Source organism: Aspergillus campestris (genome assembly GCF_002847485.1).
Source record: "Aspergillus campestris IBT 28561 chromosome Unknown P168scaffold_8, whole genome shotgun sequence".
Classification (NCBI taxonomy): Eukaryota; Fungi; Ascomycota; class Eurotiomycetes; order Eurotiales; family Aspergillaceae; genus Aspergillus; species Aspergillus campestris.
Window position 1 is genome coordinate 1,095,794 of NW_020194343.1, and position 12,865 is coordinate 1,108,658.

The following is a 12,865-nucleotide window of genomic DNA, read 5'->3' on the forward strand; positions in this document are numbered from 1 at the left end:
TACATGCAAGTGGGGTGTGTATACAGATGTGTTCAGCGCGTCATACTGGAGGATAGCCACACCGCTGGTTACTCCCACGCTACACCTCACATGGCCAATGCAATGAAAAGGCAACTATCGAGTTTTCTACGTACTGCATATTCCCGGTGCTCAGTGTGGGTCCGGAATGATTTTCTTGCAGGTAGGCGACATGAGACAAATCAGAGCTGTCAAGTAGACCACGCCAATGTTAAAGCCAAATATATCTCTTTGACTCTTGTCTGTTCCTGGCCATCGCTTTAAACTCTATCATGTCTGAACTCTATCATATCTACTTTTCGGAACAGGATGTTGGGGGCTGATTCAAGCGCATTCCCTGCCTACCCTTGCAGAGCATACGTGGTACGATTCACCGGCTAGGGCCTTCCAGACTTGTGTTATATTTCTTTCTATTTTCCATTTTTTTTTTTTTTTTTTCCTTTTCGAGGTGCTTCCCTCACGCGTAACAGCGAGCGAGGAGACTTCGCACAGGGATGTTCTGATCCCTCGTCTTGTCTTGCACTCCCGGCTCGAACAGGACATCCAGACCCTCTCGAAACAGAAGACAGTGCGTTGATCCTCCGTAGTGGAAGCATCCGATTTCATCACCAGCTCGTACATGATCGCCCTCCTTAACGAACGCTTCGCACGATGAGACCTCGCCCATGCCAACCGCTACAAGGCCGACCAGACCGACACGCGTATCGTAGGCGTCGATCAAGATAGCCGCACGCGCCGCGACGGCTGCTAGGTAGCTCTGGGACTTCTCCATAGCCAGGATATCAGACATGGGTAGCTGGGAAAAATAGCTACCGTCTAGATAGAGGACCTTCCGAACGACGCCCGAGACGGGAGCATGCCACCGGTGATAGCTCAAGGCGGACAGGTAGGCTTGGTAGACGGTGCCGTTTTCAAAGTGCGCTGCTAGTGGATCGTTGCCGAGCATGGAGCGGATGGAGTATGGCGTGCCCTTGAGGACGATCTCGGTGTGGCCCGAGCAACATCGGGTGATGTGCCATGGCTTTGACTCGCAGGCGTTCAAAATTACTGAACCCCCGTTGGCGAGGAGAGCGTCGTGGCTTGGGGTGGGTCGGAGACCTGGCTTAAATTTGCGGCTGAAGAATGCATCCCAGCATTGGAATCCCAGCGTTTCTGGATCGTTGGGGTCTGGACAGTCATAGATGTCAATAAAGTTTCGGATCCCTCCAGTGGGTTTGTTGGCGACGTCTTCTAGCTTCGCTACGGCACGGTGTGACAGCCAGCCGGTCTGCGAGTTGAGGACGTAGAGTGAGTCACGGGATTCCAGAAACCGAGCCCATGTTTGGAGAATCTGTTTAAGGTGCTGGTTGATAACGACGTGCTTGAACAGCTGAAGGCCGCTGTGGGTTTCCATGAGGACCATGAGGATGAGGTTGAAAGGAAGGCCACCGAGATTGTCGGGGCTGTCGTGGACCTCCCACACGGGAGACAGCGTCAGGATATAATCGAACATCTGCGTGAGAGCCTCAATGCTGTTGATGGCGAGGTAGACTGGATGGGCTCTCTTCGTCTCGACTAGCTCTTTTGCCTCTGCGAACATGGAATGGCAAAGGGCCCCCAATTCCTCATCGCCTTCAAGCAACTCCTTCAATGCCATCACAGTGGGATCCAGGACACGAGGCAGACGAATTTTGAGACCGGCGACCATCTCTTGGAAGCGGCGAGTGGTGGTACTGTCCATGGGGAGGCTATCACAAAGAGAACCCATCGTGAATGGCTAGGCAATGGTGCGTAAAGCTAGGACACACAGTGCTTCCAGGTATCTTGTTTGTCGAGTAGATTGTATTGTCTTTTCTCCAACTTCCATGCTAGTCGGGGAAGTCCCCAGAAATAGGGACCTACAGAATTCACCCCAATTAGGGACAGATTGACTTTCATTGAGTCTCATTTGAATTCTGTATGGGCCGGCATGCAGCGCTCAGTTGCGTGGCTTAGAGGATGTAGGCTCCTTGCAGGCTCTACTTGACGCGTATCATATGCAACATGGGATGTCTGTGCCTCCGAGGTGCGTCCTTGACGCAAGGAGCAATATGAGATTCAGCCAGCCTCGATCAAGACCCACTATGACACTTGTCACCGAGTTTGAGACCAGCTCGTAGTTCTAGGGTATTAAAGCTAAAACAAGTGTCGACACCGTCGGTCTTGATACCTACTAGCCAAACGTCCCTGCCCCTTCCTTTAGAATGTTCCGATATATCGCCGGCCTTGCCTTACTGCCCTGCGTGGCTGCTCCGTTCTATCTGTCCGCAGAGTCGAGTCAAGAAGAACGGGCGGCCTTCTATCATCTCTTGAAAAGCTATGTCCTTGGTTTCGCAGTCGCCATATTCTGCACGTATGTCGTTCCGCTGCGCCACTGTCCGTCCAACCCCCTCCTGAGCCATATGGTTCAACGCCGTAAGGAGATGAACAGTCGGTATCAAATCGGCGGGGCCAACGCCGACCTGGCCTATGGACTTGAGAACCTTTGGTTCAACGCGGACTTGGAGCCCCAATCCTTGTGGGTTAATCTGGGGTTCTGGAAGGTGAGATTCTCTATCAATGGTTGTGGGATGAATTCAGCGCTGATTGACCCTAGACCGCAACCCATCCCTCCGAGGCTTGCGCAGACTTGTTCAGAGAGCTCCTAGCCACGGCTGGGATTTCAGCTCAACAGCAGTTTTCGATGCTGGAGGTCGGGTGCGGGTGCGCTGAGACCGCCCGTCTGCTGCTGAAGGAGTACCAGGACAAATGTACCCACTGGGTTGGCCTCACGCTCAGCTCTCTCCAAGTGAAGATGGCAGAAGACCGCTTGAGAGAAGACACGGTCTTGTCCCACGGGAAAACCAAGACCAAATGCCAGATCTTCCAGGCCGATGCCGCGCAGCCAAATACATGGAACGCCGAAATCAACGACGCAGTCCGCTCGCTGCCCAACCCATGGCTGGTGTCCCTGGATGCGCTGTGTGATTTCCGACCCTCAAGGAAGCCTATTCTCACCTTTGCTCGTCAAGAGCTAGGAGTCTCGGTTGCGGTCACGGAACACCTCAAAAAAGAGAATATGTCGACGCTTGACACCCTCAAGACGTGGGCTTCCTTCCGTCTACTCGACACGTCCTGGGACCGCGTGCTGACCAGACAGCAATACATTGATACGCTTGTGGAGTGTGGATATAAGCGGGAGAATATCTCCATCGTCTCTTATTCGGAGCATGCGTATGCCCAGTACAGCCGCTTTGTCAGTCAGCAGGGACGCAAGTGGCAGGAAATGGGGGGCAGCAAGTGGGATTATATGGACTTCTCGATAGCAGGATTTGTTACCAACTGGTGGGCACGCAGTGGGCTCGTAGAGGCATGTATTATTGTCGCGCGGGCTTAACTCTGGGCAAGTCGTGGAGAGGTGTGGCTGGTTTACACGTAGAGACTTCTGATGAACATGAGAGGAAGAGGGCCTCCGAGGGATGACAGGACACGTCTAGACAAGACCATTATGATGTACAATTGGAATCACGAAGCACTAGAGTTGGGCTAGAATATACTCACTCTTATTCTTCTGTTGATACTGGGAACGGGGGCGCTTTTCTTTGGAAAATATGTATGGTACGGGCAAGGAGCAAGAAAATTGACCAAAAGATTGATGAGATAGATGATATCGCAACCATGGAGGAAGTGTATAGATTGCGGGAGGAACAACAGGACATCTGTATCAAAATCTGACTATATATATCAGTAGTCAAGTGATATATTTGAAGCATGACAGTCACTGCTTTGACAGATGGTACTCTGACCATACTCTGGAGGGTAGAACTAGGACACCCTACTGCTTTACCAGGGCCCGGGACTGACTGTGAGAACACTCTGAGGCAGCATGACAGGGTAAAAAGAATGCTATGAACTAAGTGATAGGCTGGGTCAAGCATAGCCCAGTAAGAAATTGTCTGCGGGTCGCCAGTGGAATGATATTCTAGATTCTAAAATATATGTATGGTAGATCGTAAAACCAGATTATCAAATGCATTGAGTATGCCTGCATATTACTGTAATAGACTACCCAAAAAAGAAAAGCATCCTGTGCGAAGAATAGATAGCGATCAAGAACACCCAAAGATGGGAACCAGTGGAGCGACTGGAATAGAATGTCATAACTCAGGCCTCCTTGACCTGCAGCACCTCATCAGTCTCCTCAGAAAGCAACACCTTGCGCGCTTCAGTACTCTTCTTCCTAGGGTTCGGCGCCGCAAAGATATCCGTGAGCTCCTCAAGAGTGCGCTGGCACGTCTCCACCGCAAAGAAGTAGATGAACGAGGCCTGCACCATATTCCACGCCGCCAGGATAATGTACGTGTGCCAATCGATGACTTCCATGGCGTTGCCGATACCAAACTGGTTGACCAGCAGGGCGATGTTGGTGAAGACGGAGTAGATGGCCATGCCCTTGGCGCGGGTCTCGTACGCCAGACACTCGACGGAGTACATGGCTTGCAGCGGTGTCCAGCCGAAGCTGTAGAAGAAGCCGATGAGGAAGATGATTACGATTGAGGCGGTGGCGGCGGGCTTTTGTTCGGTGCCTGAGTATACGCCCGTTGTGGCTGACAATCCGGCGAAGGAGAGCTGGTAGGGGGTTAGCGAGGATGGAAGATAGAAGATGCAGCCACAGAAGCTTGACTTACGCCGCAAAGAACAGAAGCGCCGAGCAGCATCGGCCGTCGTCGCAGTCTCTGTGCGAAGAATCCACCGATGTAGGCCCCTCCAGCGGAGAGAACAGTGAAGCCGAGATTGACGTCCAGGACTGTGGTCGTATCGGTGATACCGGCGCTCTTGAGAAGTCCACCCATGTAGTACGTCGTGACGCCTCCCTGCGCCCACTGGCTCATGAACGAGGCAATTCCGACGCAAATCAGACGCCATCTAGCGGCCTTGGTGTCGACAAGCTCCCGGAAGTCCCATGAGCGCTTGTCCGAGCCTTCGAGGTTGATCGCATTCTCGTATTCGCGGATCTGCAATGTCACATAGGCGTTGTCACGCGAGCCCTCGCCGTGGTACTTGGTGATGACGTCCCATGCCTGTTCGTGGTGTCCGTGGCTGTAGAGCCATCGGGGCGATTCGGGGAGGAACCACACAAACAGTACCACAAAGCTCGACGAGATGAGCTGACACCAGATGGGGATGCGCCATGCCCGAGAGTCTGGGTAGATGAGGCATCCTCGACAGGCTCCCGCGGCAGCGATGGCACCGACAAAGTACTGGCAGTTGTAGAGACCGGTCAGGACGTCACGGTATGCAGGGTGGCTCATTTCGACCACGTAGGCGGGCGCAGCAGACGCTGCCATAGAATATCCCCAGCCTGCAATGTGTCAAGAAGACAAGGTGTTAGTGATATCATCGAGAAGGAAGGGAAGCCTAGTCATCTTACCAAGGAAGAATCGGCTGGCCAGGAGTTGGCCCATGTTGTTGGCTGTTCCTCCCAGGATGGTCCCGACGATGACAATGACGGATCCAGCGAACATGCCGAGCCGACGACCCCAGTTGTCCAGCAAGAAGCCGACAAAAGGCAGTGCACTGACGCCGCCGATTGTGTACATCCCCTGGATGAGGGACGCCTGGGAACCGACGAGGCCGGCACCGAAGGTTTCCTGAAACTGTGGGATAGGAAGCAGGGCGCCCATCAGGGAGCCATCAAATCCTAAGTCTCATCAGCTCACTATACTTGACCAACCACCAGGTGTCTTTGACCCTACCGTTCAAGGCTGAGCACAGATAGCCCACCAACAGGCATGCGTACAGCTGGAGCATCGCCCGACTCCAGGGCGATGGAGGATGGGATCGACGGGCCATTTCCAGGCCCATCGAGCCCTGGAGGACTTCGACCCGGATGCCATCGACGTTCTCCTCGTGGATGGACTCCGTGGACGCTCCCTTCTCAACAGAACTGCGCGGTTGGGCGTGTTCTCCCATGGTGTCAAACGAGTGTTGGATTTGTGTGTTTCAGACCACAAATCTCAAAGCTGCACATAAAACCAGGAAACGTGAAACAGGATGGGTGAGTCGACGCATTTATTCTTTTCTCTAGTCCCAGGCCTGCTCCTCTCCCTTCTCCGCGCAGGCTGGCACCTGGTTCGTTTGTCGCGGAGCGTTGCAGATCTCCTTGGCCCAAGTAGACCACCTTGTCGAAAGAGGAGTGGGGAGGGATCCTCGAAATAGTAACTCGACTATTACTCTCAGATACGTGGTATAACTGGTAGTATACACACTAACCCAAGTATAATAGTATATTAAATGGCTTGGTCTTGTCACGAAAAGTAATATAAAATTTAAATTAGAGTGGCGTTCGGGGCGGATTAGAGTAGACTCTTGCCAGCGCCAACCCTAGCGAGGGTACCAATCCTGCCCAAGCACGCTATGAAACAGGCACATGTAGAACGGTCTAGAGACTGGGGGTGCTGAGCAGGAAGCTTAGCAGGGTTGACCGTTGGACTAGCGGCAGAAGCAGTCTGGAGTGCGTACACCAGATGGATACCCATGGATTCCCATAGTGAATTCCGGAGTACATTGCAGTGGATAGGCATCGTATCCAGTTCCATGACTTTGGAATCTCTCCGCCCGAGTGAAATCATGAGTATATTCCAGGACCCCTGACAGAACAAGAACAGGCGTGAAGCTTGAGAACGCCATGATCCCATGGGCTGGTCCGTAGCCCCACTCGCATCCCAGTCCGTCGTCTTCCCCGCGTCCTCCGTGTCCAAAGGGGGATTGCTCCGCATCCTCCGTCTCTCCCCTATTCGCTCTCCACAGTCACTCGGTGAGCGAGAATATTGACGGGGAAACTTCTCCGCAGCTGGGGAAGATATCATACACCCCAGGATCCATCCGAACACGATGAGACGAGGTGAGATGAGGTGGAAAATCTGGTCACCACTGCCTCCCTTCCTCAATCACCAGAGAATCAAATTAACAGACTCGATCGGTTGAAGAAAGCAGCGCGGACCACACGCCTAGCTCCTCGGAGGTTGAACCGGTCCATGAATGGCACAGTCTCGGTACCAACCTTGGTTATCACGAAATGCGATCTCGCTCGACCACTGGGATCCCCGCACTGGAATCCTGTCACCCGATCGTGCATCTTTCCGGGGGTGGGTAGTGGGACACCCCGACGAAGTATCCATCGCCATCGCATGATCATGTTCGCTCGGAGCGCGAACATGGAAAAGATCCGGCTTGACGTGACAGGACGAGACATTTTCGGTGGAACCGTCTGCCAAGGCCGACTGAAACCACACCCGTAACGAGAAACTGTAAGCCCCACGCTTAAGTAGCGCATGTCCTGATATCAAGTTTCGGGATGGAACCGATCCCTCTGATAGCGGCCAATCTCGGCTTGAAACAGGGCCAGGATTTGCATTTGACAGTGGCTTACACAACTACAGTGAAGACTAAATAGCTCTGAAAGAGTCAGGATTGACGGAAATAAAGTCATGCTAACTTGTTTCACTGCTCAACAAATTCCCGCCAGGAAAGCGAACCCACCCTGGATCTGCGAAAATCAAACAAATGACACCGACAAGAGTGGGTCAAGTCTGGGTGAACGGACCGTCCTCCCGAGAGGAATATATACTATGTGTATTCCCTGGCCACGGATGGGCTGGCAGTCTCCATGTACCGGGGAGGGGATGTCGGGCAGGATCCAGCACAAATTGCCGCAGAAGAATCCCGTGTCTGTGTCGTTGGAAGAAGAAGGTTTGTCGTGCTTACCAAGAGATCGGGCAAGCGTGCCGCCGTGATGCGTTCGTCTTCGGTAATGTGCCGGACGCGCTACGTCGCTCGGACTTCGTTTCTAACAAGTACCTCGAAGTCACTCTGTTGTTTGATGGTGTGCTTTTGATTGAGAAGCGCGGCGATGCCAAGGATTGTCGAGCCAGTTGCATTGGTAAATTTGCTTGATTGTCGATATCCTTTCAGCTCATTGGGCTTGGAAGCATTGAAGCTGATATGTGGTTGCTTGACTATGGTATCGGGAAAGGAAACTCCCTGGGAGAACCTAGCAGAGTATTTTGAACCTACGTTTCTTTATCCATTTATCTTTTGCAGAGACCATACCGCCCAGACAATTGACACAGGGCTCTGCATTTAGGTGATCATTGTCTGGGCCCATGACTTTCAAGAATTCTCCAGACGCTGTTCAAGAAACCCCGTCTCTGGCAGTGAATCAACGATCCCATTGCTCAAAAAGGAAACACAGGATCTATATTCCGAGTAGGCCATAAAGGTATATAATCCGGTGAGTACCAAAAGCGGGTTCGACCCCTATAGTTGTATTACATGGTAACCGCGCCAGCCCTACACACAAGACCGAGCTTTCCTTCTACCATCTTCAAACCAGATATATATGAACATTGAAAGCTGTACTGGAAGCAAATCGCCAGTAATTCTTGCGTTCTCTTCCTTACTAGACTGCATTGTAGGCACGCCCCGCACCAAAAGGTTACCTAACCCCCTTCGCGTTAGTCCTTGTTGGAAGTGCTTATGACTCTACATGCTTCTTTGGTCATCTTTTTGTCCACCCCTATGCTTTGGAGCGTTTAGTTATCAACTAATCAAATAACATTGATATACGTATCTTATTCATCCAGTAAAGAAAGAATAACTCGCAATGGATCTCCAAGACGTTGAGAATACGGCCAACGAGCAGGGAAAGCTCCAACAGGAGCTGTGGAAGACTGCACAAACACCCTGGACCTCCTCCATCTTGCCCAGTGCGCATTCCCTGACTCAAGCGAGGGAATCGCTTCCAACATCCCTTGACAATGACGGCATGGGCTTTGACCTCACCAGGAAGCACATTCTAGACGATATCGTCCCGGGATTCAACGCCAGCAGCATAAGCCCCAACTACTACGGGTTCGTCACGGGCGGGATCACCCCAGCTGCGCAGTTCGCGGATAGCATTGTTTCCACGTACGATCAGAACGTCCAGGTTCACCTCACAGAGCACACAATCGCTACCGATGTCGAGTTCATTGCCCTAGGCCTCCTCGCGGATCTTTTGCGCCTGGATAGGGAAGCCTGGCAGCATGGTACCTTTACGACGGGTGCCACGGCTAGCAATATTCTTGGCTTGGCCTGTGGCCGGGAGTTTGTGTTGTGGGGTGCAGCAAGCAGGAAGGGCGCGACATCCACAAGTGTCGGAGAACATGGCCTCTTCGAAGTCCTCCTGGCAGCAGGTCTCTCGGGCGTGCAAGTCCTTTCCACACTGCCACACTCATGCATCGCAAAGGCCGCTGGGATACTGGGCATCGGCCGCGCAAATGTCAAAAACATATGCCGAGAGGACAACCCCCTTCTCATCGACCTAGCACGCCTTGAAGCGGAATTGGCGCATTCGGACAAAGCATCTATTGTTGTCGTCTCCTGTGGGGAGGTCAACACCGGTAACTTTGCGACAACGAGCCATCAAGACATGCTGGCCATCCGCTGGCTGTGCGATGAATACGGCGCATGGGTGCACGTCGACGGCGCATTCGGCATATTCGGCCGGATCTTAGACGACAGCGAGGAGTTCGCTGCAGTCAAACAAGGAAGTGCAGGGATGGAGTTTGCCGACTCCATCGCGGGCGACGGACACAAGATGCTCAATGTGCCGTATGACTGCGGGTTCTTCCTCTGCCGCCATCCAGACGAAGCGGGACGTGTCTTCCAGAATGCCAATGCGGCTTATCTGACGGGTGGGGCGGCCGCCTCGATCCCTTCTCCGTTGAATATTGGGATTGAAAACTCCAGGCGCTTTCGGGCGCTGCCAGTCTACGCTTCTCTCGTCGCGTATGGCCGCGTCGGATACCAGGTTATGCTGCAAAAGCAGATCCGTCTGGCTCGCATGATTGCCGCGTGGCTGTTTGAGCATCCGGGGTATAACACCTTGCTGGAAATGGACACGAAAGAGGCGTTGGTGGATAAAACGTTTGTTGTCGTTTTGTTCAGTGCAAAGAACGACGCGTTGAACCAGAATCTTGCGGCTAGGATCAACGATACGTCGAAAATCTTCGTTTCTGGGACTAGCTGGGAAGGACGTCCTGCTTGTCGAATTGCGATCTCGAATTGGAGAGTCGACGAGGAAAGAGATATTGGGATTGTGGTTGATGTATTGGATAGTGTAGTCAGACAGGAAAATTAAGGCGTGGTTGCGCACCGGGTAAGTAAATATTTTTGTTTTTTTTTGGCTCCTCATGGGTACATATATCTGTACTGGATACGGTCAAAGTATGCATGAACACTTTCAGAAGCCTTGCATGTATTCAATTCACCATTGTTTATATACACATCGGCCTGGGTCTCTCACTTCGTATCTCTAATCACCTGCGTCGTCCAGCACCGCCAGCGTTATTGCTGCGATCGGCAATGTTGACCACCTCCCCAATGCCAGCAGCTTCCTGCTCATCTTCAAGCGCCATAATCTCCTCTCTGCTATCCCACCACCTCTCTTCGGCCATGCTGAACGCATCCTTGCGCAGCTCCTTGATGTTCTTCGCCACCTCCACATCTTTGTGTTTCAGGGCGTCCATCAAGACATTCTGCCACTCTTCGGAGGTACGCGTGAAGAACTCTCTTAAGCTCTCGAAAGGACGAGGAAGGGGCCTGCTGTCCTGCACAGATGGCTCACTCTCTTGCTCTTCCACTTCCAGTTGCTCCATTCCTTGAGTCACGGATGGGACTGTGATTTCGGTGGGAGCGGGCGAGGCGGTGTCCACCGACATCGCTTCTTCTTCCTCTCCCTCCTCTTCGTCCTCATCTTCGTCTTCGTCCATCTCGTCGTCGCTGTCTTCCTCGTTAAGAAGGTGCCAGTTCTCGGGCTCGTTGTAGAAGATTTCCTTGACACCGTCCATCTTGACCAAGTCGACGGAGTACATGTCGTTGAATGTGAATTCTCGATCCCCCTTCTCGAAAGTTCCACCGAATATATAAAGAGTATCGTCCTGCACAGCCAACTGGGCGTTGAATCTTTTGTGCGGCATTTCGAAGCGGACTACAGCCGGCTGCTTCTCTTCCTCACTCGGATCATCTTCAGCCTTAGGCGTGCTTAACTGCATTTCGTCGTCGTCATCTTGACTGCGGATTCCACCCTTCGACTCTAAGGCTTTCAAGTTCTGCAAGAGCTCCTCTTCGTCCGCTTTGCTTCGATCCCGCGACTTGTTCGCTTGGTTGGCCAACTGTTTCTTGCCTTGCGCCCTTGGTCGTCGCAGACTTAGGGGGAAGAAACGGTTGCGATCAGTGTTCCAGGCGTACATGGTGTCGAAGAATTCACTGTCAATTCCCTCTTCAGTGAGCTCCACATCGTGGACACCTCCGAACATAATCCCGCGGCCTTTGTGGTACGCCATGGTGGTGCCCACACGGGGCGGATTGGGAGAGTTCGCGGGCTTCTTCCGGCGTTCCCAGCGGACTGTAGGGGCGGCTGTCGCAGGGGCATCGGACTCCGGTGGTGTGATTCTCAGGAGCCACGTGTCCTGGTGGACCATAGGCTTCATGGTCATGCGCTGCGGTCCGCCCTTCTGAGACTTGTTCCCTACGCCGGCGACTGCTTTGACACGCGAATAACCGCCGTAGAGTACCGCGCCAGAGTCATGGGGCAGAAAAGAGAACGATGACCGAGGGTCGGGCTTCTGGGAAGCCGTTGACAACGGAGGGTTAAACCACGTATACCTCGAGCAGTCATACACCCAGAGATCCTGGAGATATTTCGTCTGCTGCGAGGTATCCTGGAATCCACCAAAGAGAATGATGTAGTTCTAACACGGCCTTAGTATATGATGACAACATGGATCACAAAAAGGTGCTATCGCACCTTGTAATATGTCATTCTGTGACCACTCCTGGCCGGAGGGCCCTTGCCCTTGGTCTCGAGGCGGGTCCATTCCCTGGCAGACGGGTCGAGGTACCAGAAATCGTTGTAGTGATAGAACGTCCCTTGCTTCGGGGACGAAAACTCCCCTGCACGATAATGTCAGCCCCTAGTCCATCCGAGCTTTCACACGCACACCAAAATACTTGCCTCCAAACAGATAAACGCCCCCCGTGTTTCCTCCACGGCACCAAGCATGTCCACTCCGCGGCAGCGGGCTGTTAGGACTGGTGACCTCCTTCCACTCCCGTTTGTCAACGTTATAAACAAAAAGATTGTTGAAAAATGAGGCGAGGTTGCCATCGAAATACTCCCCCCCGTAGACCAGAAGCTCGTTCCTGTTCGAAGGAGACGCAAGCACGGTGGCAGAGGACCGGGGACTCGGTGGCCCCGAGGGAACCTCTGTGACCTTGAGAAACCGAGCCTGCTCCTCTGCATACTGGGCTAGGATCGCGTCTAGATCGGCGTCTTCGACATCACTGTCTGCATCCTTTCCTTTCGACTTGCCCTTCTTCTCCTTCTGCGAGGCCTTCTTAGATTGCTTCGCCGCTACACGCTCCTTGTGTTCGGCGGATTTCTTATTGCTTTTCTTGGCCATACTTTCTCTCTCACTGTCGAGGCTCTTTGTTAATGGAAAATTGGTCTCCCCAGAGAAGTGAGAACCTGGGAAATTCGGTTCAATGGCCCCTTCTCTACTCGTTATAATGGTGGAGTTATAGTGTTAGCGTTTTTATATACAGCGGGGTTCTTGCACAAAAAAAAAATTAAGGCATCAAATCAGATCCCCGCATTAAATTACAGCCGTAAAAACAGATACAGCCGGTCTTTGCTCACCGCCCACGTGATATCGCGCCCAACGCGTCCGCGGACTGACTAGTGTAATCAGTCGCCTTGTGGATAGACCGATTTATCTCCACCAGGCCCTCTGTTGATATTAGCGGC

The 12,865-nt window shown here is 52.7% G+C and overlaps 5 protein-coding genes across 5 annotated transcripts; 2 read left to right on the forward strand and 3 right to left on the reverse strand.

Annotated features, from left to right (window-relative positions):
• Positions 1 to 475: 475 nt before the first annotated feature.
• On the reverse strand, positions 476 to 1,765 carry P168DRAFT_319797 (putative phosphatidylserine decarboxylase; the record flags this gene model as incomplete). Its single annotated transcript, XM_024840313.1, has 1 exon — positions 476 to 1,765. The coding sequence occupies one exon, from the start codon at positions 1,763 to 1,765 to the stop codon at positions 476 to 478; it is 1,290 nt and encodes a 429-aa protein (XP_024691862.1).
• Positions 1,766 to 2,438: 673 nt separating this feature from the next.
• P168DRAFT_298071 (SAM-dependent methyltransferase) lies at positions 2,439 to 3,412 on the forward strand (the record flags this gene model as incomplete). Its single annotated transcript, XM_024838234.1, has 2 exons — positions 2,439 to 2,579; positions 2,633 to 3,412. The coding sequence occupies 2 exons, from the start codon at positions 2,439 to 2,441 to the stop codon at positions 3,410 to 3,412; spliced, it is 921 nt and encodes a 306-aa protein (XP_024691863.1).
• Positions 3,413 to 4,179: 767 nt separating this feature from the next.
• On the reverse strand, positions 4,180 to 5,988 carry P168DRAFT_319799 (MFS general substrate transporter; the record flags this gene model as incomplete). The annotated part of the gene is made up of 4 exons (XM_024840314.1): positions 4,180 to 4,644; positions 4,704 to 5,377; positions 5,447 to 5,716; positions 5,772 to 5,988. The coding sequence occupies 4 exons, from the start codon at positions 5,986 to 5,988 to the stop codon at positions 4,180 to 4,182; spliced, it is 1,626 nt and encodes a 541-aa protein (XP_024691864.1).
• A 2,692-nt stretch (positions 5,989 to 8,680) lies between these two features.
• P168DRAFT_238369 (pyridoxal phosphate-dependent decarboxylase family protein) lies at positions 8,681 to 10,198 on the forward strand (the record flags this gene model as incomplete). The annotated part of the gene is made up of 1 exon (XM_024833612.1): positions 8,681 to 10,198. The coding sequence occupies one exon, from the start codon at positions 8,681 to 8,683 to the stop codon at positions 10,196 to 10,198; it is 1,518 nt and encodes a 505-aa protein (XP_024691865.1).
• Positions 10,199 to 10,350: 152 nt separating this feature from the next.
• P168DRAFT_255478 (putative Kelch repeats protein) lies at positions 10,351 to 12,599 on the reverse strand. Its single transcript, XM_024834465.1, has 3 exons — positions 12,074 to 12,599; positions 11,867 to 12,012; positions 10,351 to 11,810 (listed from the first exon to the last, which is right to left on the reverse strand). The coding sequence occupies exons 1-3, from the start codon at positions 12,519 to 12,521 to the stop codon at positions 10,377 to 10,379; spliced, it is 2,028 nt and encodes a 675-aa protein (XP_024691866.1). The 5' UTR covers positions 12,522 to 12,599; the 3' UTR covers positions 10,351 to 10,376.
• Positions 12,600 to 12,865: the final 266 nt, after the last annotated feature.

Bases quoted from the DNA above. Each gene is read 5' to 3' on its own strand.
- P168DRAFT_255478 (XM_024834465.1), bottom strand. From the start codon at position 12,521: ATGGCCAAGAAAAGCAATAAGAAATCCGCCGAACACAAGGAGCGTGTA. The intron at 12,013-12,073 runs GCAAGTATTTTG...ATTATCGTGCAG, and splicing joins GGGCGTTTATCTGTTTGGAG to GGGAGTTTTCGTCCCCGAAG. The intron at 11,811-11,866 runs GTGCGATAGCAC...AGGCCGTGTTAG, and splicing joins ACAGAATGACATATTACAAG to AACTACATCATTCTCTTTGG.